Below are 24,140 nucleotides of genomic sequence, written 5' to 3' on the forward strand. Positions count from 1 at the left end.
CCACAGACAGTATTCTTTCTTATTCTACCCTTGCATACTTTGCATAGTCCCTTTGTCCAGTGAACTTTTCAATAGGTATTTAAACTTTTTTATTTCCTCTTCTCATAAGAAAATACCTACGAATGGCCACTGAGCACTCTGGGACCATTTACTGTGCTTGTATCAACAAACAAGGGGCTCAAAGGTATAAATGTAAGTAAGCAAAATAAAGGGATTTACATTAGGGGGAATTTGGCTCCTTCAGAAATCTCTCATCTGTGATGTAAGTGCTTTGATTGAAAAGATACAGAAGAACTCTTTGCTCTAATAGACTTCTGGACACATTTATATCTAGGGGCCAGAGATTGTATTGTTCCTACTTGAAAGAAAAACAAAATAACTTGATGAGTTAGGGTAAAACACTCTCATGCTTCAAGTTTTGGACTGTCATACATGTCTATGATCAAAGTCTTTTCACTTGTTTGAGACAAGGGCTGAATTAAGATCTGAATTGCCAGCAGGGAGGCCTGAAGGTCACCTTTTACATAAGGGGGATACAAAAAATAACGGCTTTAGTGAGAAAAAAGGAGAGGAGGCTGATACGTAAGTAGTCAGCATCCATTACCTTCCACTGACATCAGGACAATTCTGGAGACACTTACTGCTCATACAGGGACATAAGGGTGTAATGTGAGCTGAACTGAAACCAAGAGAAGTCTCCATTCAGACTCCATCACCTGAGTTCAAAGGAAAACATATAATTTCAGAACGTAACAGCTGGAGAGGACAAAAAAGCATTCACCTTGACTTTTTTTTTTTTATGAAGCCTACATTGAAATGTATCTCTGCTCTTCTGCTTTTCTAGATAAAGGATCTTCTGCATAATAAAGAGAAAGCCCAGTACTTTGCTAAACTGCATGTTATTGCTGGTCAACTTAACACAAGTAGCTTGAATAATACCAGTGTAATATATACTTTGACTGGGAAGTCAGGAGAGATATCAAAGGGAGAAAAGGTAAGTGGCCTTTCAGCCTAGCACAGCAAGAATACTGCTCTCTGCTCTCTCGACAAGGAGCAGAAAAGTTCTCTCTGCAGTGAGACATCAGGTGGACGGTAACTGTTGGATTATGAAAAAGCACAGCTGTGGCCATGCATTACAAGGACTTCAAGTAAAACTTGAGATCTTGCTGATCCCACTAAAACCAGTGAAAACAAAAATTACCTTTAGACATGTCTCACTGCTGAGTGACATAGCACACTAAGACAGACTGCTCTAAAACTGTTTGCTAAAGTGAAGTCATCTTAAATCTGCAGGCATGACCAATGAGGGAGGTGAGGGAGGAAGGGGAGGAGGAGCATTAAGAGAGCCTAAATGAAAGAAGTGGCATGGGGAGGGAGAAACCCAGCATTTATCTGTAAACCTGTGTATACTGTTTACATGGAGCAAATACTGACTGCACTGCAGAACCCACCTCCCACTGAGCATCAGCAACCTTCAAACAATGCAGGAAAAAGAAGCCTTCAGCATAAATAGAATGCACATGGCAATTAACCATGAAAAATGAATAGTAGAGTTCATCATTAGCCCAGCTCATCTGATGTCAGTAAACATCAGGGCAGCCTGATGTCACAGTTCAAAAAATTTGTTCTCTATGGATAATATACTAGATTTTATAATCTAGAATTATTGTTCTTGGCCCATTAAGTGTCTCTTAATGGCTTGGGCCTATGTGGAGGCTGAAATAAAGTACTTCTCATGTTTTGCAGTAGATCAGTGGCATCTGAGAAGAGAGATCTATTTTTTGTCTTCGATGAGTACACACTCCATTTGTAACAGGGAAATACCATTGCTGTCTGAGGCCTGTTTTTTTCCTGCAGGCTTCAGCACAGTGCAGAATCAGCAACATTTTATTATTTTAAATATACATATAATATAAGGAAATGGGCTGTAGTCCCTTGAGATTACAGGAGCTGAGCTTTTCAGTACAATGACATTTTAAATCATTTCCTGGCAAATTTTTATTAGTAGCAGTCATCAGAGCCCTTTCAGGTACACTGCTTTCACCACAGGACCTGTCCCTGTTTCTCTTCTGAACTATGCTGTCCTGGAACAAAAAGAACATGATCCTGATCCAAAGACAAAGGAATTTTTTCCATTTCCTTGATAAGCATTGGAAGCAGTCTTTAGCCTCCCCAGATTTAAATTTCTCAGGTTGGCAATGTAACGGGATCTTAGACTGTATTCAACATGTGTACTCACTCTGTTGTCATTTCATAATTAAGAATTCATTATCCATTGCCTGGCTTCTTTCAGGATAATCAATTAAGAATAAGAATCCAAGGAGGAAGGAGGAAAGGGAAACTTTTGCAGGGAAATATTATTGCTTCCAATGGAATTTTACACATTATTGACAAAGCCATGGACAATGTGGAACCAACATTTGAAAGCAGCAAAGAGGTGAGCAATAAGCTATATACATGCAATGTCAAATTCCTCTTAAAATAGTTTCACATTGATTGAATGCAAAGGAGGATGACTGACAGAAACTAAACAAACTCTACTGAGCCATCGTGCTTCAGCTCAGTGAAGCAACGTTCAATGTGAAAGGTAATGACACACTTTCTACAGCAAACAGACATATGCTCTTCTGCCAAACTACTTCATGGAGGATTTGGACTCACTGCATTTGAATGGTTCTTTGGAAAACTGGCAGTTATAATCAGTGAATTTCACTGAATTCCTGAAAAGCGTACTAAAAGAAGGGACATCTGAACAGATATCAGGCAAGACTTGTATTTAAAGTTGCAATTCTTCCCCCACAAAAGGCTAATATTATAAAACCCGGTGATTTTGGATACTTTGGGGTTTTTGGTGATGTGCTTATCATACTTCCTTAAAAGTTCACTTCTTTATATGGTGTTTTTGCAAATATTTTATTCCTCCACCCTTTCACACTGGGAGTGAAGAGATAATAACCCTTTCCCCATATGCACACTTTTTTTTTCTGTGACTACACAGGACAATGACAAACTCTAACCATATTCCACTATAGCACCAAGACAAGCCATTTCCAGGCACCACCAATCACCCAAATAAAAAGGAAACCGAAATGTATTCAATCTGTAATAACTGAGACTTGCACAGTAACTAGAGAAGTGTCTTATAAGAACTGGCATTTATTCCACATTCCCAACTAAAACAAATCTAATTTCAGGAAACCATAATGTCAGTACTTAAACATAATGGAAGATACAGCCAATTTACATCTTTGATAGAGGTAAGGATACAGAAAAGCAATTATATAAAGCTATTTCAGGTGTTATTCAATATTAATATGTAATTTCACTTTCATTTTTAAACCAAAACAGAAAACTGGCCTGGGAATGGATTTGCAGCAGGACAACAGGCCTTACACAGTCTTTGTTCCAAGTAATGAGGCTTTGAATAATATGAAAGCTGAGGCTCTGGATTACCTGCTTTCTGCACAGGTATAATCTTTCTATAACGCAAATCTTTCTCAGATAGGAGATACATACATATATTGTTCAGTGTTCATCTAAACTAAGCTCCTATGACCAAGGTTTAAAGCCATCTCTAACAATTAAAAGATCAAGACAACGCCTAGAGAGGAAGGGGATTTGGGGTCTCCCATCACATATAGCGACAATGATCCTCCACACCAGGCCCCCAATCCTCTGCTCTGCCCAAACAGCCACATGGCAAAGCCCCAAACCCTCTCCTGAAAGGTGTCACCCTTGGTGGGAACAGTCAAGATGCCGCAAGGGCCCCACTGCATGGGAGACACTGCTGGTGGGTTCCCAGGAGGTGGATATTGGTGTCCTGTCCCCCAGACACCTCCTGCCTCTCCCAACACACATGCAAGTCATGGAAGGCCCATGTCAAAATAATAGGTAGGAGTGAGGATATGGAATGTCAGGGTGCATGCCACAAGCTGAGCACCACCACTGACAAGGGGTTTCTCGTGCACCTGCCAGTGATGCTGTTCTCTTCACCATGGCCTCTCAAAAGGTCAGGCTGGGTTTGTGTGACTCTGTTTGGGCTAAAACAGCCTCTTTTCTGCGTTGGCAGGGTTCATGGAAGCTGCTGGAACTTGTCCGATACCACATTGTCTCCAATATTGAGGTGAGCACAGCTGCTTTAGTGACCCAGAGTGTAAGAGCAAGAACCACTGTCAGGGGGTATTGTCAGGACTGCAGGCACGAATAGCAGGAAAAGTACTTACTGCCATCAAAATCAAGCTCTCTCTGAGCCTATTCTGATAAAATTAGTCTTCTGCTTTTCAGACTCTAAGCAAGCCCCCCATTTTTCCCAGGTGGAAGTTCATTCCCACCTCAGTCACTGTCGTGGGGGAGGAAGGAAAGAATTAAGTGTATTTTTACTGAAGGGTCCTACTCAGAGCATCTGAGGTGGAGGCCACTCCCAGCATAGACTGGAATCAGAGGGAACAGAGACATGAGATCCTCTTGTGCAAGTATACCTTCATGGGATACCAGCACTGCCATTTCTACAGTGGTCTGTGGATGCAAAGAGGACTATTTTTAGGGGGAAGTGTTAACTCTACTTAGACTGGTTGCTATAATTAGAAGAAAAATTAATATTCGTTTGAGCACCAAGCTCTTCACATACAGCAACCAGCAAGCTCAGTCCTAATTTAATGGCACTAACTTTGTTATACAAGCAGGTTAGTCAATGCAAGGGCTGCTCACACTGATAATAGGGTCATTTTCTCACCCCAAAGAAGGTCTTTCTGGATTTGAGAAAAAGTAATGTTATTACATCTCTTTCAATCAATTTATATTCATTTCAGCTCGAGGTTGCCAACCTTGTCTCAATAGAGCACATCAGAAGCATGGCAAAGCAGTTCATTTACTTTAACAGGACCAGCACTGTAAGTCACAGCTTTCACCTGTGAACATCTGACTGAGGCAACTATTCACATGCAGGGGGAATAAAAAAAGGGGGAAGGGGGGACATTAGCAGAGGAATTTCTTGCTACAATGAGGTAGAAATTTTCAACTTGCCGCTCCCACCTGCTGTTACCATTAGTAATATAAAGGATGCAGAGGAAATGACTGGTATACAAGGACAGCCTGCAGGGTTTTTTCCCTTATGATTAGCCCCAGTCCAGGAATGGTCCTCATTTATACTCTGCATAAATTTTTTATAAATTTAAAATCTACTTAAAATATTTTAAATCATTCTGTTACATGTTTTAGTTATTTTAAACACTTCTCAGTGCACACAAAGATATTAATTCTCTTTACTATTAGAGTTTCTGATTCTGATGTACCCAGTGAATACATTTTTAAAGGTGTTAATTTTTCAGTACTTTTGCAAAACCAAACTTATCTATTATGTTAGCTTCCTTCTGTCCTGGAGCAGAGATGCACCTATGAAAATTCTTGTGAAGGCAGAGCAGTTGCAGGAATAAATGCAGAAAGAATACTATTTTTTTTTCCTCATGTAAATTTACATAGATCCCGGATTCTCTCTCACTTTTCTGCCTCCTCCTTTGCCAGAGAGAGTACTAAAGCATGTTTATGCCCTCTAAAATCAGTGCCTGCAGTCATCAGTAGTCTTCTCATTTTGGCCAGTCTATCAATCACCAGTTCCACAGGCTAACAGTGCATACTCATAATAAAATTTTTGATACCTCTGCTGTAGATCAATATTCAAGAAAATGTACAATATATGTGTGCTTCTTGCATAAGAAGTACAATAAAAATCAGATAGCCAATTTAAAAAAAAGCAAGAATAGAAAGTAATTTAATTTTTTTTAAATTAAATTATCAGAAATTGAGAAGCTATTAACATTATTAATGATAATGTATTGTTTCATAGGGACAAGTCTTGGTGAGTGGAGAAAAAATGGAAGAAACAGATATTGTTGCAAAAAATGGTCGTATTTATACTCTTGAGGGAGTTCTTATCCCACCCACAATTGTTCCAATTCTACCACATCGGTGTGATGAGACAAGAAGTCAAGTCACAAAGGTAAGAGAACCACAATGAATTGGTAGCTCTTAACTGTTCAAGGCACTCTAGCTTCTTCTTTAATAGCTCTCTCTGATATTATTCATTAAAAAGGGGTATTTTGGGAAATTAATATATCAATGACATACAGCCACCAGCCTAGCAGTACTGCACAGATGCAAATTATTTGCAAATAGGGAACTCATATGAACATATTCTACACCATTTCAAAAAAGCTATTTGTTGCAGTAACCCTTTGAAAAACATCTCTCCAATCCAACTCTGTCCTCCAGTTCCTGAATTCCATCTGTATGTACAAGTGCATGGAAGCAGTGTCAAGTTCTCAGGGAAACTACTCTAGAACAACATTTTCACTTCTACTAAATATGCAGGGAAAGGAGACAGCAAATTAAAATATTAACATAATGATTAATTTTATATTTGTATATTAGGAATGTGTTATTTTCAGAAGCCAAAATTTCCCCTAGCTTTCCCCCCTTTCTTTCAAAAACAAAACTGTTTCATATTTAAAAGGGTGGATTTTGACATACCTTGCTCAGTTAGGTAACACAGTACAAGCCTTTATTTGGTAACATTCAGATACTATTTCTGGTAAGAGAACAGAGTATCAGACGGAGCTTTTCTCTTGCAGTGAGCGTGGCTCCAGTGAGCTGTTACTGGACCATGTTCAAGCACATGTCTGGGCCAGTAACAGTTCCGGTACAAAAGGAAAATATTTACTGGTTTAACTTACAACAGTCCAGAACCACAGCCTTGAAAGAGGTTCCCAGAAGAGCTGGACAGCATCAAAATGTAATGAAGAAAACACTGGCAGTAACAATCTATTACCTCTGGCGGTAACTACAAAGTGCTGCATGTGCAATATAATCATAAACCAGGCAGAGGTCCAAGCAGCAATCTCTGATACAAAAAGCAATCTCCACCCAGAAAACTTCGGTAATCTGAATTTCTAACCAAAAAACTACTTAAAAATTAAATTCAGTATCAATCAATCCTGAAGTAACACTGAGAAAAAAATTGTTTAAAGAAAAATCAAACAGTCACAAAAATTATTCCCCAAACTCAAGTTAGGCACTCCTGTCAGCTTTGAAAGCTTCGTGTGTAGTTTAAGGTACAACCACTTATTCAAGGCTTTAAGCAGAACAATGCTGGCCAGGAGAACACCAGAAGGGAGCAATGGCTTTGGCAGCTCTTACTTTGCACGAAGCAGTTTCATCACTCTCAGAAAACAGGAGTAACACCACCTCAGAAATACTGCTTGTATTCAAAGAGTTAAAAGGCACAAACCCTGTAGGAACTGGTAGGTATACACACTCACAAGAACTTTACATCCCTAAAGATGATACCATTAGGCTAAGGCATCCATATCCACATAACCATACCAGAACTCTAAAGGCTTCACCTGAGTCTAACTGAAGGACAGCAGTACTTTTTCTGAATGTCACAAAGAGCACAGGAGGGACAACAGGTCTGTAGTACCTGCCCAGTATGTGGACTGTGGCCAATTCTGATGACCTCAGACAGGAGGTGGTCTGAACAATGAAGGAGTAGCTGACCCCAGCTCTCTGCTCCACCTCCTCCCAGAGCATGGCCCCTGTGGCAGATTTGATAGAGGGGAATATATGTCTGTGCTTCAATTACTTCAGTGCAAGGACAGTATATTAATGTAGCACTGAAAATAGACAGATCTAGCCCTGCATGGAAGTGCAGACACTTTTCTCTGTCCTTTGCTGTGACATGGCAGAAGAGAGAGACAGGACACCCATCCTCAGGAAAAGGAGGGAGCAGGTACACGTCAATGGTTGAGGCCATTCCAGGCAGAGAAAGGGAGTAACTAGGTGACAGCAAATGGCACTGAGCAGCAGGGTGAATAACACCAACAGAGGGAAACATTGTTCACAGCAATCAACTGGAGTTTTAAGTTCTAAAGGAGCGGACACACTTGCAGGGATTTTCAGAAGCACAGAGGAAGGCAAGAGCCTAAGTCAGCTTCAGGTATGACTATGCAGCTTGTAAGAAAGCTTTTGTAATGTCCAAATGTATTTGCCAAAATACATCTGACTCACAAACCTTTAAAACATAATAGCGGCATTGGTACCTCAACAATTTGGTGCACAAATGCTTTTGTAAGTATGGTCCTTTGTTCCTGTAAGTCCTGTAAAACATAGGGACTACTAAATCCAAACCAGTACCTGATTCTTTCCCCACAGCTTCAGTGAAAAACCTGTAGGGAAAATGCCATAATTCAACTTCATGGTCTCTTGTCCAGTGACTACAAAACACAGTGATGGAACACATTGGATGTTGGTTCTAGGTTTTATGCTAACTTTATTGAAAACCAAGACATTGGTAGTTACAAGCACCACAGCTCTGACAAACTCCATATCCACACTCTGAAAGTCTCAACCTCTCTGAAGTTACTGCATGTTGAGCTTGTAGAAGATTCACCTTTAAAACTGCCACTGGAGTTTATATCTCCTCAGTGATGTAATTGCCAGTCACTGTCACCATCACATGGTGATAAATTAGCTAGTGGGAATGGCAACCAAAAGGTGAAAACATAAAATTAGCTATATATCACTGGATCATAGTGGAGTACAGGATCTGTGATGTGGGAGCAAAGACTATTTTTCTCTTCACCATCTATACACAAGACAAATTTCTGTTCACACTGTCTGTATAAAAGACTCAACTAATTTTTGATCTTCCAGGAAGAAATAAAAAATTCTCATAAAATTTAAGTGTGCAGATTGCACTAGACTCTCAGACAATATTAGTTCTTTGCTATACTCAGTTGAGTAAAGGACACTAGTGCATTCATGTCCCTGTGTTCCTGTTGAGGAAGCTTCACATTCTTTAAAAGAAGGGAGCAGAGGAAGGACAAATGGAGATGTGAAGGGGAAGGCAGAAGTGAACAACCACTCCACAGAAGTCAGAGACAGCAGATATAGCCCTGCTGCTGCTCTTTGGATGCAAAATCATGCTTAAGTCATAGAAGAGATATTCTTAAAATTTACAGGGTGTATCATTCATAAGTATGTATCTCAGCAGTTGGTATAATACCTTTTCAAATTACTATCCTTATTGTTTCCATCTAGGGTGTCTGTGCAAGTTGTTTATCGCATTCATTGGCTCACTGCCCACAGGATTCAAAGCCCATCGTAAGTGACATTTCCTGGCAGATTCACCAGTTGTAAAAAATGCGCAGAGGAAAGGCATCCCCATATGTTGATTACTGCTCTCCCAAAAAATAGTGATCAAAAGAACCAGATATGAATACAGGGGACTGAATAAAACACAAATATAGATGGTACTTTAATGTCTTTTTGGCAATAACAGCGTTATCAGGTAATTCCAGCATTATTTTGTTTGCTGTTGCAAGACCCCTCTTAAACTTCACAGAAGCTCTGACTTGTTTGTCAGGTGAAGTTCTATTTCAGCAGAAGAGAGACATGAGGAATGAGAATCATTAGGATGATGCTTTGAGAATTAGCAAACTGGATGTGTTTAAAATAGACCTCACATCTGTTAAAAATTTCCTTTTGATTAAGTTTCATCCCTGAAGTAACAGTCTGCAGACACAGGTTCAGTAAGGACTGAAAATCTTCCATCTGCTTTGCATCTAAAAGATGCAAATCTGGCTACATGTTTCTCCACATACAAAATTCAAGTCTAGCTACCACAGGAATTTTATTCCCCATGTTATAAAAAATTCACTGATAGTAGTCCTATAAGTCAGTATCCAGTAACAATAAAAAGGAAGTTCATATTAGGAAAAAATACATAATTTAATAAAATTTTAAAATAAAATACTAGCAGGGTGCTTTGTTCTCAGGTTAAATTATGTGGTGATATTAAGACTGTATCACAGAACGTTATGTTGCTTAGAAATAACTAATGCTTCCATTTTGTGCACGTTCCAGCCTTTCTCAAAACGGAGATGCATTATTGAACACCCAACCTTTCAGAAAATCGGCTGCACTAGAGACTGCAATATAACAATAAAGGTATAGAGTTATGGTTCCTTAAGGAAAGGTTATTTTTCCAAAATATTGCCTTGTACATTCTGAACTTTCCTTTTGGAGTTGAGAGGTGTTTGGAGATGTCCGTGTAGCTTCCATACACTTCCATACAGCAGGCTGAGAGGAGCTACTGTAAATCTTAGAGCTAAATATCAGACAAATTCCAGAGAGGTTTTTTAGCTGTCTCACATTATTCACAAGAACACACTCATACTCTGCAGGAGTTTTCAGATAGGGCTGCAAGCCCAGATGTGTTTGTTGCCCCCTACAGCTTCACCTGTGAAGAACAGAACAGCTGGGTCTCTTCTGATCCCAGCCACTCTTGTCCCAGGACTTCACATCCTATTGGATAACAATGAATGGGAAACACGAGAACTGGCGTCCAACTACTTCTTGACAAGTCTAGTTCTCACAGAGTTCATTAGCCTCTAAGAAGTACTTACACCTTTCCAGCTCCTGGGGCTCCTAAATAGGCTTCTGCACTTCGTGAGTGCCGCTTAGTAACAAGCGGATAAGTCTACAAACTGTAAGCTTTGAAAGCCCTTTGCTAATCCCTGTTTCCCTTGAATCACACACATAAATGAGGTTTTTCCTAATGCACTTTCTGTGCCCTTGATAAATAAACAGACCAAGCAGGCAATTCATGAATAAAATAAAAGACGCAGTTAAAAAAGCCATTTAGGGCTGTGTGGTGGCTAAATCCCACACTGGTACAGAGGGGAAGGAGGAAGATCAAAGCAACGTGTCTGGCTGTCACAGCACCTCAGATGCAAAGGAGACTGCCTGTCTCCCAGTTGCACTGCACTCCCACTGGCAAATATAAGAGTGCACACAATACAAGCAGACACACAGACATGTTTGTACGTGGGGACAGGACAGGGTTTTCTAATGCTGATGAGTCTGATAAGAACAAGGGATAGGTCTGGTGGCCTGTGCATCCCCTTCTTGGGCTGCCAGCACCCTCCCTGGTTTTAACAAGGCCACCGCAGGGGTGGTTCTGGTCCAACACAATCCTTTTCAGAGCCAGTTATCCCTATGGGCCTTTGCCAGAGGCCAAAACACGATGAAGAGTTGGGTTTTGTGCACTGCCTCTGCACTAAGGCACTGTGAAAGAGGGTATTTGCTTTATTTCACAGGAACCGAAGTGTTGCAAAGGCTTCTTTGGCCCTGACTGCAGTCCGTGTCCAGGAGGTTTCTCCAAACCCTGCTCAGGAAATGGGCAGGTAAGAAGAGCATCTGGCAGCACCCTGCACTCCAAGGGAGGAAGGACAGGCTGTGTCCCAAAAGTCCCTGGAGCCCTTCTGCAGAACTGGAATGCTGGGCTCTACAAGAGCTGTCCCCTTCATTTATGGCCATGAATTTCAGGTTCAGTCATACAGAGGAGGGAAAACGAATTGGTCCCCTCTCAGATGTCCAAATTGCAGATTTTTGAGGTTCCAACATACAGCACACAGGCAACACTGCATGGTCCATTCCCATTGTTTTAGTTTGCACAGCACGGAGTAACGACCCAGCTCACTATTCTCACCTTAAAATTGTAAAGGAAGGTAGAATATGTAGCAGCAAAGGAAAAGCATAAGGAAAGCTTTTGCTTTGAAACACCTTTGTCATCAAACCTGAGGTACTTCCTGAGAGTCTATCATAGTCATAATATGTACCGGCATATAGTCTCTTCTCTGGGGTAAGGGTAAAGATTTGTTTTAATTTATATGTAGCAATATGTAGCTTTTCCATATCACAGTGCATGGATGGCCTGGATGGAAACGGGACTTGCATTTGCACTGAGGCATTTCAGGGCTCACACTGCCAGTTCTGCTCAGACCCTGGCAAATATGGACCTCAGTGTGACAAAGGTAAGTACAGCAGCACATCCTCAGTGTAAGAGCTTGGGTTATTTCTTTTGGACCCCTGGAACATTATTATGGAGGTAGGAATTAACTGATCACTAAATAGTCCCTGTGGTGGATGAGCAAGATGTCTCTGGGGTACTTTATTTCTTATGGGACACACCATAAGCGTACAGTCAGTGTAAATCTTCTCATTGACTTAATTGGGACTTTTGCAGGGGGCATAGCTTACTTTTTACTTATTTACTGTTCTTTTAATTTTTGTGTCCTTCATATAAATAATAGAAAAGAAAATCTTTGCTATTCTGTTCCCATCTGGTCTGGCCCACAACAGAACAGATTCTACCAGCAATGACAAATATATGTAATCTAAGAACAACTAGATCTATAAACAGATGGTATTTAGGGCCACTTAATAATCACCCTTACTGAATAATTTCTGATCTATTGAATAGTTTTCAGTTCTACAGTCATTTTTCATATACTGGCAGATAAGTCAAATCATAATACATTTGAGAGTCCACAATATATACAATATCAAACACACATATATCCCCCCTCTATAAAATAACTTATAGCTTTTTTTGCTATGAGACAGCCTGTCATTCATGAAGCACAGCTCACTTGAAGGTTCAGAGGTAACTGGAAAAAATCTGAGAGACAAATTCCATAAGAAAATTTTTTAAGCTCCAGTCCCACTGTAGTAATAAGTGTTTGCTTAACTAGTCACCACTGGCACTGCTTTGGAATACACAGAGGTTACCTGCTGTGTCCTTTGGGTACATTGCTGTGCCTCCCAGCAGCATTAATTAGCCCAGTCCCAACAAAGTGCTGCTGCTCTGTGTACCAGCCTAGCACTGTGCAATCTATAGGATTGTGGGTTCAGTATTCGAAGGCTTCCCATATCACTGAAAGTACGCCAAAAGTTGTGCAACTGGTAACTTCAAACTTGATAGCCTAAAACATAGCATTTTGCTACTACTTTGCTGAAGTACTTTGAAATTCATTGATAGATAAGTGCACTGTAAAGATACAATGGGTTTTAAATAATTACCCATAAAACACACCTGAAAAGACATGGATATGATTAATAGACACTAAGTCCCCCATCAAAGTGAGACTTAAAAAATACAAGTTTAGATTCTTGAAGAAATAGGATCTGATTCATAAGAAATGCTATGTAAGGATAAATACCTTTTACCACTATGGAATTGTACACTGTAATTTATCTCTAATAGACTGCCTCTGCATTTATGGGAAGTGTGATAATCGAATAGACAGCAATGGGATCTGTCTTCCTGGATCATGCAGAATTGGATACACAGGGAAACTCTGTGATAACCAGATTGTTCCCTGTGACCCCTCCCTACATCTCTGCCATGCACATGCAGACTGTCAGATTAGTGATGGCACAGTGAGGTAAGTCAGTAACTCTCATCAAAGTAGTATTAACTATACTGCAGCTCTTTGCCATTTGCTTGATCAAAACAGTCCCTGGCAGCAGTACACAAACATCAGCCACTACAATACTGCTATGCTCCAAATAAGCATAATCATGCACCATACTGACCTTGAGTTGCAACATAGTAATTAAGAGATCTCAATACCCTGTCCTGTACCTTATACTTAACACTGAAAGATAGATGTATACCGATCTGATCCTTCTTACCTTCCTACCAACATCTACATAGTTCTTAGGAACCCCTTATTTCTAGTGACTTAGAAGTTTGAACCTTGCTGAAAAACAATGGAATTCTCAAGCAGTTTGGGGATAGATATCTCACTGTGGTCAGCTCAGGTAAGTTTTGCATGCCACAGCCCTGCAGACTTCAGCACAGGTTTCCCAGTCCTGACAGGACTGGTTACAAACCTCTGTTACTGCTGCAGCTGCCTTGCACTTGCCTCAAGCTCACCTTCGGATGCAGCAAGTTTGACTCTTGATGCAGTGTATTCACAATGAGTCACTGCAGAAAGCAGAATGGGGGATGCTGTCAAACTTGAGGGCTTAAGTAATTCCCTCCAATATAGGTTAATCCTGGCGGAGGGGACCCAGGCAAACAGTTGTCTTGCATACGTTTCAGAGAGAGAGCTATTTTCGGCATCACTGAAAGAAAGAACGTAGCCAGTTCATAAATAATTTAGAGCCATTAGCTCAACTTTGCAATGATCATATCAGCTCAGAATTAATTTCACTCCCCATCTCGTACACAGGGAATGAATCCCTGATTTGACTCAATTAACCCAGTCAACATTTTGGAAAAAAACATAATGTATGCACTTAGGTTACTTGCATCGTGAATCCAAGGTTACCAATTTTAAGCTGCCTATAAATAGCATGTTACAGTGGAAAACAATCACTTTATTTTAGAGCTGTCCTATCACGTTTAACACCTCCCTCCTCCTCTTGTCTCTGTAGCTGTGTTTGCAAACCTGGCTATGAGGGAGATGGCTTGAGCTGCAGCAAAGTTGATCCTTGTGCTGCTTTAAATCCTGGTGGCTGCAATATCAATGTAAGTACGTGCTTTCCCCACAGAGTTTGACACCATGAAAAAGTAGGCAGAGGGGAAGGTGGGGCCAGAAACTTTTGCAGAAGAGTCACGATGTTCACTGGAGTTCAGGCTCTTTCCCCAGATAGCAGGATCACTGTGGCTTAGACAGGCCTTGCACCTGAAGCCCGATGATACCTAACTGTCCTGAACTGATGCCTCTGCATCTCCCCCTAGGCTGAGTGCATTCAGACAGGCCCAGGAGAGCACATGTGTGTTTGCCAGGCAGGATGGACAGGCGATGGAAGGGACTGCTCAGCCATCAACAACTGCCTGCTACCCATCACGGCAGGGTGCCACGAAAATGCCACCTGCATATACATTGGGCCGGGTCAGGTGGGTCCTCATATTCATTGCCATCTTAGGTTCTAGTCCTTAACCCTTTTGCTCTGCTTCCTTACCTGTTCTGTTCCCCAAATCCTCCCCTCCCTCCCAGCTACGATGTTATTTCCACACTGTGCTCTCTACCCAAAGCAGTCTCCTTCAGTTCTTATCCCAGTCCTCTCTCCTTCCTACATGGTGATGCCATGGCAGCAAATACTTCTTCAGTAAATACATTAGTAGATGTCAGGTATAAAGATCTTCTGGAGATATTAATCAGTGTCATTCCACTGAAGTCAATGCTAAGCTACACAGAAACACAGAGAAACTAATTCACCATGTCTAGAATATGCACACTATTTTAATCATTTTAATGAATTGCTGTGTTTCATTGAAATGACAGAATGACTGCAAGTGTAAGGATGGATTTCAGGGGAATGGAATTGAGTGCACACCCATAAACTCGTGCCTGGAACAAAATGGAAAATGCCATCATCTGGTGAGTAATTTATCATTCCCTGAACAAAGTGTTCAGATACATATCACACCTCACCTCCTGCGCACACCATAGAATTTACTTGCCATTTCAAGCCTGCAATTTCTGTTTGAGAAAGCATTTTCCAAGCAGTGCTACAAGCACCAAAAATGCTGTGTGAACCATGTCAGTATGGTACATGAGCTGAGGACAGACTGCAAGGGCTACTCCCAAATATACCTGCACAGAAGGATTATCTCGAGCCCAGTATAAATAAATGGTGCTTCTCTACCAGCAACTACAACTTGAATGCACCAGACTGTTGGGATGTTTACCCAACTCACACATCTCTCCCCGGGCATCTGTCAGCTGTATCAGTAGCTGTATGTGCTCTGCTGTGTCCTGTAGTGCCTGCAAGAGCCACACTAGCGCACGGTGGGGGGGGCACAAGGACAGAGTTAAAGTGAGGAGCACTGGGGAGCAGAGGATCAGTCTGTCATATTTGGATGAAGGAATAGGGTCCAGTTTATGTAGGGAGGAAATAAGAAAGGTGGAACAAGAGTTTGGATTACTACAGATTTAGTGCAGGGTGGGTAGGTGAGGAAGTTAGTGCCCTGGGCTGATAGAGTGTGTCCTATAGGAGACTGAGGACATCCACCAAAGATGATACAAAGATCCTTTGTAAGTTTGTGTTTGTATATAAATGGGTTCCAGTAAGAGGCTTTACAGGCCATTCTTGCTCTTGCGTGGTCCCCTGAGTATCTGACAAATTCTTTCTCTTTCTGGTTCAAAGGCAACTTGTCAGTTTGAGTTTTCTCATGGCTGGAAGTGTGTGTGTCCAAAGGGCTACGAAGGAGATGGTACAATATGCTATGGAAATGCTGCAGATGTAAGTAGGATGGTCACTTTCTCTGAGCACAGGACCTACTGCACAGTTCTCATGCTGGATCTTAACCAGAGAGATAGCAAAGCCTTTATAAACAGCTAGAAAAATATGATGTCCACCAGTGCTATCCACAAACAGTCTTCCAGCAGGAAACACTTGCCCGATACATAAATGATCCATTGTGTTTAAAAACACAGCTTGGAAAGTGGTTTAAGGAATCCGAGCATATTTCTTGCCAATCCCAGAGTCCAAACCTGCAAAAGTGCTAAACGCTCACCTCCCAGTTGGAAGCAGCAAGCAGTCAGCTCTTCTGAATTCTGCCCTGAAGTCTTTCTCAGTGGAAATGATCAATTTATCATGTTGGAACAAACCATGCTGACCCACAGGCAGACAAAACAAAAGCAAGTAAATTGGTGAAATAAATATGCATTTAACAGTGTAGGAAAAATGAAAGTGTCCTCTGCCTCAGCCACTGGCAATAATCTTGCATGGCTTTCAGCACTGTCTGCCACCCCTGCTCATATTATCATCTATCTCTGTTCTAAGTACTGTGGTAGAAAAAAGGCTATCTACTTGCAGCATGATATGTAAGATGCTGTACAAACACCAAACAAAACAACATAAATTCCAATTAATTTTTGCATGGAGTTAAGAAAAGATTTAGGTTTAGAAGCCCTGAAAATTAACATTTAGCCTGGGGTCAGTACACAATACGCACCAAGGTCAGATACACTTAATAGACCTAAGCAATCACCAGCCTGATTTTCAAGAGTTGGTAACTCACCATTTCCATTACCAGAAAGTATTAGAATTAGAAAAACACTGATATCTTCCCTTTTCAGACAAACTGAAAACCTCCTCCTCCATGTCATATCAACCAGGCCAAACACAGTGGGTTACACCACAGGGAAGAGTACTTTGGTACAGCTAATTACAGCTTAGCTGCTCATTACTCTCTCTTCCTCTTTCTAATCAGGAGCTATCTACTCTGTCAGAAGCAGCTGCATTTAACCAGTGGGTTAATGTAAGTACATTCATGGCTAATTTTTTTAGTATGTTCCAGTTTGCAGAAATACATAAGCCTTGTAGCCTTTAGGAATGGGAACCTTACAGCAATATTGCCATCAGAGAACAGAGGCTGCAGCTCTGGAGAGGCAGAGTGCCTATCCCACCACTCATGGAGGAGATGATCATCTGGTTCCATATTTCTACCTGAAAAACTAATTCTGAACCCAAATTCAGGCAAGCAAGGAGGCTCCACAGAGGTAGTTACAAGCCTCCTCTCTGAGGCAGGGAGTCACATAAGCCATGACTAGCTTTGTATGTAAATACACTGTGGTGCAGATGAACAGCATCAGGGTGCAAGCAGAGACTGAACCTACCCCCAAGTGGCTCCTTCCAACTTCTCTCATTCAGTGGACAAAGGCCTGACCCTCACCATTTTCACTGTGCCTGTGGCAGGAAAATGCAAGTGTGTGGGTGATCAGCATGTTGCTGCCACAGCAAGCGAGGGGGAAAAACTCAGTCTGGCAGGCTTGACCGAGGTACATAGAATCACAGTGAATCACAGAATGGTCTGGGTTGAAAGGGACCTTTAAAGGCCATCTAGTCCACCTCCCTGCCAAGAGCAGGGACATCTTCAACTAGGTCAGGTTTGCTCAGAGCCCCATCCAACCTGACTTGAATATTTCCAGGGATGGGGCATCTACCGCCTCTCTGGGCAACCTCTCCCACCTTTATCGTAAAAAAAAGTCTTCATATCTAATCTAAATCGACCTTCTTTCAGTTTAAAACCATTATCCCTTATTCTTTTGATAAAGGTCCTGCTAAAAAGTCTGCCTTGTCTTTCTTATAAGCTCCCTTTAAGTACTGAAAGGCTGAAAAAGTTCTTCCTGGAGTCTTCTCTTCTCCAAGCTGAACAACCTCACTGAAGGAAGAGATTAACTTGTATGGCTCCAGATTATGGAAGAAACACCAAATTAAATTTTACAAACCAAAGTTCTGGATAGATGGATTGTCACGATCTACTTTCTATTTTCATATTATCATCTATTACTGAAGCAGCAGCAACATTAGAGGTCCTACCCCACTGTGATTGGCACTGTAGGAATAAAGATCAAAACCTGTTTCTCCCACAAGGAGCTTAAAACCTAAATATAGGAAGTGTATAGCAAATACAAGGGGAACAAAAAAGAACAGTGATATGTTAATGAAAAGCATCAGAAGGAGAAGTCACAGCACATTAGTTGCTTTCATGCTTTTCAAAGTTAGATGGCTTGGAGATCATTAAAGCACACAATTACAACAAACACCTCAGGGAGCTGCTTGAAAGAGAAGCTCATGTGGCTAAGTCAGTTATCTGCCTGGCCGTGAGCTCTGTCTGCAGCACTGGACATAGAGAAACTTAAGAATTTAAAGAAATGGACACAATGAGAAATGATGTTCACCTGCTAGTGAGCTCTTTAGATAATGAGGGGGAAAATCAGAGGGCAGATTCTGTATAATCTATTGAAACAGAGATGTGGAAATTTCTGCTACACTTCAGAGAAATGGTATCAAACTAAACAATGGTAACTACAAACATGAGCAAAATAGGGAGATAGATCCATCTGTGAGGTTTTTAATTTCATAGTTGAACAGGAATGTGATGTTTACCACTTTTTATAACCAAATATTTTTCTTGCTGGTCAGGAAGGATGAGATGGAGAAGTGTGTTGCTATTTCTATATTTAAATATTTGGAAGGTGGCTGGGATGATGGCTAGAAAGAAAGATGATCTTAACAGAGACAAAATTCCCAGCTATTTAAGGGAGATGATTCCCTTCTTGATTTAAAACCCAGTATGGGTAATGGAGGACTGTCCAAAACGAGCCAGCTCCCAGGTAGCATACCAGCTGCAAAAAGGTACAACCTATACTCATATTGCTCCCTTGAGTTTTGCAGCATCAGAAACGGCAAGGTGGAGCCTGTGAAAAGTCTGGAGAATCCCATCTACAGCAAGATCACACTCAAATCTTTTGCTCTCCTTTTTTCACTCCACAAAACCAAAAAATCCACACAACTGGAAAAATCCTCTCCAGTGGAGGCTTTCTCCATCCTTAAGGCAGACACAAACATATGGAAGATGAATCAATTCATGCACACTACAGAGCTGACAAGCCCCACCTAAAATTAGAGCTGTCAGCAGCAAGCTCCACTGTAGTCCTAGTGGGCACAAATAAGTCCTGGGCATCTTGAAAAATACCAGCCATGTTAAATAGTCCTCTTTGGAATGGGAACATTGTGTCATGGGAGTTTCTTATTTCACAGTCCATAGTCCTTCTATCTTTTAAATAGCATGGAGTGCTCTGTAAGAGTAAGTTACTTGAATTTATCAGTAACTACTAGTATTCATCATCTTGTTTGTTTTTCAATATTCAAGTGCATAACACAGAATCCATGAGACAGACTAACTTTTGTAGGAGACAAGTTATGTGTTTCATAATAAAAAACAATTCGGACTCGAACATTATTTCTGCCCTTTAAATGCTGGCAATCTATTGTGTAAAAAATAGACTCTCGCTGACCATTTTTGTACAGCTCAAATTACTGTTGTTCAACTCACTGCTCAGTATAATAGTTTTTCCTCTCCAGGCTGGTCACAAAGGATGTCACATACTCCACCTTGCTAAGAAGTCACCAGCTGCTATTTATAGACTGTCCTGGGGATGAATTATTTTACTCTCTTTACTTTCATGCAGGAGGCCAAGATAAACTCAGTGTTATCCACCACCTCTAATCTAACTGTCCTCGTGCCCTCTCTGCAAGCAATTGAAAACATGGATGAAGAAGAGAAAGCCTTTTGGATGTCAAAAAGTAACATTCCAACTCTACTGAAGTATGTTATTTGTTTGGGAGGTTGTTCTTTTTTTTTTTTTTTTTTTGATTTATTTCTTTTTATGTCAAACAAGCTTTTGGTTTGAAGCCACTAGAGCAAGACAGGTTTTATGATTTTAAAGGAAGGACGTAGGATTCCCGTTCTTGTTACAGCAGTATAAATCTCTGTAGCAAGTCCACTGGAAGCAAAGCATTATTTGTATTATGCCAGAAATGTTTAAAGGCCAAGCTAAGGTCAGAACACAGCTGAACTAGGTATAATACAAACAATTCCTATTTAAAACCATGGTTTTAGACACGTTAAGCATATTTATCTGGGGGGGGGAGGGAGGGTGGAAAGAGAGAAAATACCAAACCTTCAAATCCAGTTAATTTCCTTTAGGTATCATGTACTGACAGGAGCTTACAGCTTTGCTGATTTCCAGAATTTATCATCCTCTGACGTGCTGCCAACATCGCTACAGAGCAAATTCCTACACTTGTCGAAAGAAAATGGGGTGAGATGACCTGCAAACCACTTTGGTATCATGCGCTAAACCCTGACCATCACTGCCACTGACTTTCTTGTATTACAAAACCACACAGGTGTTATATTTAAAAAAAGACCACGTAATAAAATTAAGGGAATAGATGGATTATATTTGGCCCTCTGGGAGAAACATGAGCTTGATTTTCTCCACCACTTTATCTAGCTGAAATTTGTCCACAATATTATTTATTCCTAATATCCCAGTAGCTGCTGCAAACACTGGACTATCTTGTAATCAAGCAAAAGGGCAGTTTCTGCCTGGAGCAGCCTGTGTGAACTCAATTAAGACAAAGAGCATCAAGGAAAACCAATAACATATTTTAAAGAATCAGGAAGGTAGGAGGAAGCAGTGATAACACACCCATCTCCACATATGCAACTCAATAGTCCTAAATCACAAGAAGATATTTTTAAAGGTAAATAACTACAACTGACAGCCCTTTCCACTCAGCCTTTCTATGAGGTAAACTCTGTATTCTGAAGAGGATTTTCTGGAAATACACAAGGTACATTTAAACACTTCATCCCCATTAAGGGAGGGGAAAGTTCCCCCCATCTCCATGCACCAAGGGAAAAATCATGAACGGGATTTTTTAAAGCTGCATAGAACCAAGTCCATGTGGATTGGCACAGGGTTCAGCCTGCCCACAGGTGGGGAAGTGCACCTACCCCAGGTAACCACTCCAGTGCAAGCAACCCCATGGCTTTGCCAGTCTGCACACAGGGAACAGCAGAGAGTCCCAAAGCCCCCTCTCCTGTGCATGATTCCCAGAGGGTAACCAGCCCCTGGTGTGGATCGGTGTGAGCAGAGCCATGGTGGAGCCCTAAGCAAGCATTTGGGAAGGTGTGGAAATCCACAGAATGAACTGCTGGGAAAACGCCACCTCCATGATGTGAATGAAAACCCTGTCTCCTCGCCCTCTTTCAGAACCTCACCGTGGAGGGCGCTCACATCGTGGCCGGTGACATCGCATCCACAAACGGGGTCATACACGTTATTGACAAGGTACACGGCCTCACAAGAGAGGGTTTTTTCCTCTGCACTACAGGCAGTGCAAAATAATTAACTGCCCTTGGGAAAAAAAGTGTTTGCACAGAACAGCATTTTGTCCTGCATCTGATCCACAGCAGGTGCACACACGCTGATGTGGGATATCTGCTCCCTTTCCAGGTTCTGACCCCCCTCCGCAGCTCTGTCATGCCGAGGCTGCTGGCCCGCCTGGAGCAAATGCCTGAATATTCCATTTTCAGGGGCTACATCGTTGTAAGCTTTCACATTTCTTTCACAATGTTTTAAGAACAGAGGAAGTTCTCTGCTTTGATTGCATTTGGACTGATATCAGACAATCGGTGGTCATTATGATTTGTTTCTATGTGTTTCACAACAGCAATACAGCCTGGCAAATGAAATAGAAGCAGCAAACATGTACACAGTCTTTGCCCCAGATAATGATGCCATAGAAAATTACCTAAAGGATAAAAAGTCTGCTACTCTGGTACGTATTACTCACAAGGTTTGTCTTAACAGTTCAGTATTTCGTCACAATTTCAAGTGGATGGATTGAGAGGACACAAAAACAGGAAGAGAGATTTGTTGAGTTTGGTTTTTTCTTTAACACCAGAGTTAGTGAGGAGGCACAGATCTACGTATATTTTCCTGGCACACTGGAAGAACCTAGCTATTTGTTCTGGGTTTTGTCCTTCTCTAGATTAAAATCGTGCTGATAATATCCAAGACATGTCATCAGTAGACTTTTTTTGGTTTAGGGTATTTTGAGTGGTTTTTTTAATCCAAAGATCAGTACAGGAGGAACCAGGAAAAACACTAAAATGATTTTTCTAGGTCAACAGGCCCAGTCCCCTGACATCACTAAATATCCCATCATTAATAATGCAACAAAATACTCTGACTCTTTCTTGAAACTATCCAGATGCTTGCCCTTGTCACTCCTGCAGGAACACTATTGCCCGGCTACTTCCCACATATGGTGTTTAATCCCAGGTTACAAACACAGTTGGTCAGTCCCAGGGCTCACAAAAATTTCTGACATTTTTGTGGCTACAAAAATTTCCTCGGGCAAAGCCTATTGCTGCTGCCCACTCCCCAGGAGCCCCACAGCAGGCTCATGCTCGACTGACCACCAGCTCCTCCCACCAGCATGGATACATCCAGCCCACCTCCCTTGCTGACCTCAGTCCTCATGCCCTGAGCTAGTTTATATTATTTTGACAGCATACCTCTGGCCAGTTTATACCCCTTTATCCTTATACCAGGAATACACTTTAGCTGAAGCAACTTTCTCTTTCTGGCACTCGTGCCCTGGCACATTTAAAAGGCAAAACACCCTTCTCAAGCAGGTCAGTGTCCTCTCATGTTAAGCTATCCTTTTTCTGAATCATCCCAGTGGCTTTCCTCATATTTTTTTCCAATTTGAAAGTTATATGGAATGCATATATGGAGAGCCACACACCTTGCAGAGGAAGTTTTACCCATTATTTGCTCAATGGCATTAATACTTCCCTGTCTCTTCCATAAATATTTACCCTGCCACACTCTGTCCCTACTTGCATGGTCTCCATTTGCAACCAGGAAGCTGAGGAGCACAAGGTTCAACTAAATCATCCCAAAGCATTTACCACCAATGGCAAAAGCCCCACTTCCTGCCTCACCAGAAGAATTCACATGGGATCAAGCTACGTCTGCTCAAATGACTTTTGAACCCTATTTTGGGTGTTTTGTGACACATCATCATCATTTCCACATCACTGCAAGAAGCATTTATAACAAACTTTGAGAGATGCACGGGACATCAATCCCATTAGGTCTGGGTTACATACAGAGAGAAATCCTTTTCACTTCCACTATTTACCAGTGTTCCTCCGGTCTTTCTTTCATCCTCCCAAGAGGAAGATGGAACCTTGCCTTGTGCTCCCAACCTTGCCTGATATGGCAATTTGACCAAAAAAAAAAAAAAAAAATCAGAAAACAACCATAAGGTTAAGCTTGCCTGAGCCTTAACCTCTTTGTGAAACACTTGGGAGAATTCTGCTGCAGAGGGAAGAGCTCAGCACAGGGAGAAGAGCCCATTTCTTGGCTCTGATGAGACAAGATGTCCTAATTCTACTGGTGACTAAAGACAGAAATCAAGATGGATGAGAGTTAACTTTTCCTCCAATTTATCCAAGTCAGGAGCATTAAATAGGGCTGGACACTGATGCGGATTAGCTCTACCTTATTTCCCACCTTCTCATCTGCAAATATTTCTTTGCCAAATCTGTAGAAATCAAAATAGAATGAGGCCCACCTAAAGAGATGTCAAGACCACTGTTTAACTCTGTGGGCAAAGCTAGGCTACATCACAAGTCTTGCAACCTGGAGGTGCTTCATGCTTTCACACACTTTGAAGGGGCCAAAGAATGAGGAGAAGTATGAACATTCAGAACAAGGGGACAGCAGGCAGCAGGATTTCCCACAACCACCTTTTATTGCAAAGACACAAAGCTGCAGAAGCATTATATCTGTCAGCTAGTCAGCCCTGAAACTCTCCAAATGCCTCAGCTTCTCTCACATCTATAAACCTCTCACAAACACATCCTGTTTCTGCTTCCTTCCTCCTGGAAGTCTCCTGCTTTAGAACAAGGT

General features: G+C 41.4%; 1 protein-coding gene across 4 annotated transcripts in view; it reads left to right on the forward strand.

Moving 5' to 3' along the window:
• The window catches only part of STAB2 (stabilin 2), an 85,031-nt gene that overhangs the window by 22,041 nt on the left and 38,850 nt on the right, over window positions 1–24,140 (forward strand). For 3 of the 4 annotated variants that reach the window (XM_027656874.1, XM_027656888.1, XM_027656898.1), the window contains exons 11-33: window positions 110–192; window positions 845–994; window positions 2,294–2,437; window positions 3,195–3,257; window positions 3,349–3,468; window positions 4,070–4,123; window positions 4,809–4,889; window positions 5,843–5,995; window positions 9,094–9,156; window positions 9,919–10,002; window positions 11,154–11,240; window positions 11,759–11,870; window positions 13,103–13,283; window positions 14,281–14,374; window positions 14,588–14,746; window positions 15,135–15,230; window positions 16,000–16,095; window positions 17,069–17,116; window positions 19,833–19,969; window positions 20,351–20,465; window positions 21,426–21,503; window positions 21,669–21,761; window positions 21,886–21,993. In XM_027656874.1, coding sequence (XP_027512675.1) covers window positions 110–192; window positions 845–994; window positions 2,294–2,437; window positions 3,195–3,257; window positions 3,349–3,468; window positions 4,070–4,123; window positions 4,809–4,889; window positions 5,843–5,995; window positions 9,094–9,156; window positions 9,919–10,002; window positions 11,154–11,240; window positions 11,759–11,870; window positions 13,103–13,283; window positions 14,281–14,374; window positions 14,588–14,746; window positions 15,135–15,230; window positions 16,000–16,095; window positions 17,069–17,116; window positions 19,833–19,969; window positions 20,351–20,465; window positions 21,426–21,503; window positions 21,669–21,761; window positions 21,886–21,993 — 2,399 coding nt within the window. The remainder of the gene's footprint in view (window positions 1–109; window positions 193–844; window positions 995–2,293; window positions 2,438–3,194; window positions 3,258–3,348; window positions 3,469–4,069; window positions 4,124–4,808; window positions 4,890–5,842; window positions 5,996–9,093; window positions 9,157–9,918; window positions 10,003–11,153; window positions 11,241–11,758; window positions 11,871–13,102; window positions 13,284–14,280; window positions 14,375–14,587; window positions 14,747–15,134; window positions 15,231–15,999; window positions 16,096–17,068; window positions 17,117–19,832; window positions 19,970–20,350; window positions 20,466–21,425; window positions 21,504–21,668; window positions 21,762–21,885; window positions 21,994–24,140) is intronic. The other variant, XM_027656879.1, reaches the window with a different exon arrangement.

The sequence above is a fragment of the Corapipo altera genome, unplaced genomic scaffold, assembly GCF_003945725.1.
Source record: "Corapipo altera isolate COAL_440 unplaced genomic scaffold, ASM394572v1 1, whole genome shotgun sequence".
NCBI classification, from domain to species: domain Eukaryota; kingdom Metazoa; phylum Chordata; class Aves; order Passeriformes; family Pipridae; genus Corapipo; species Corapipo altera.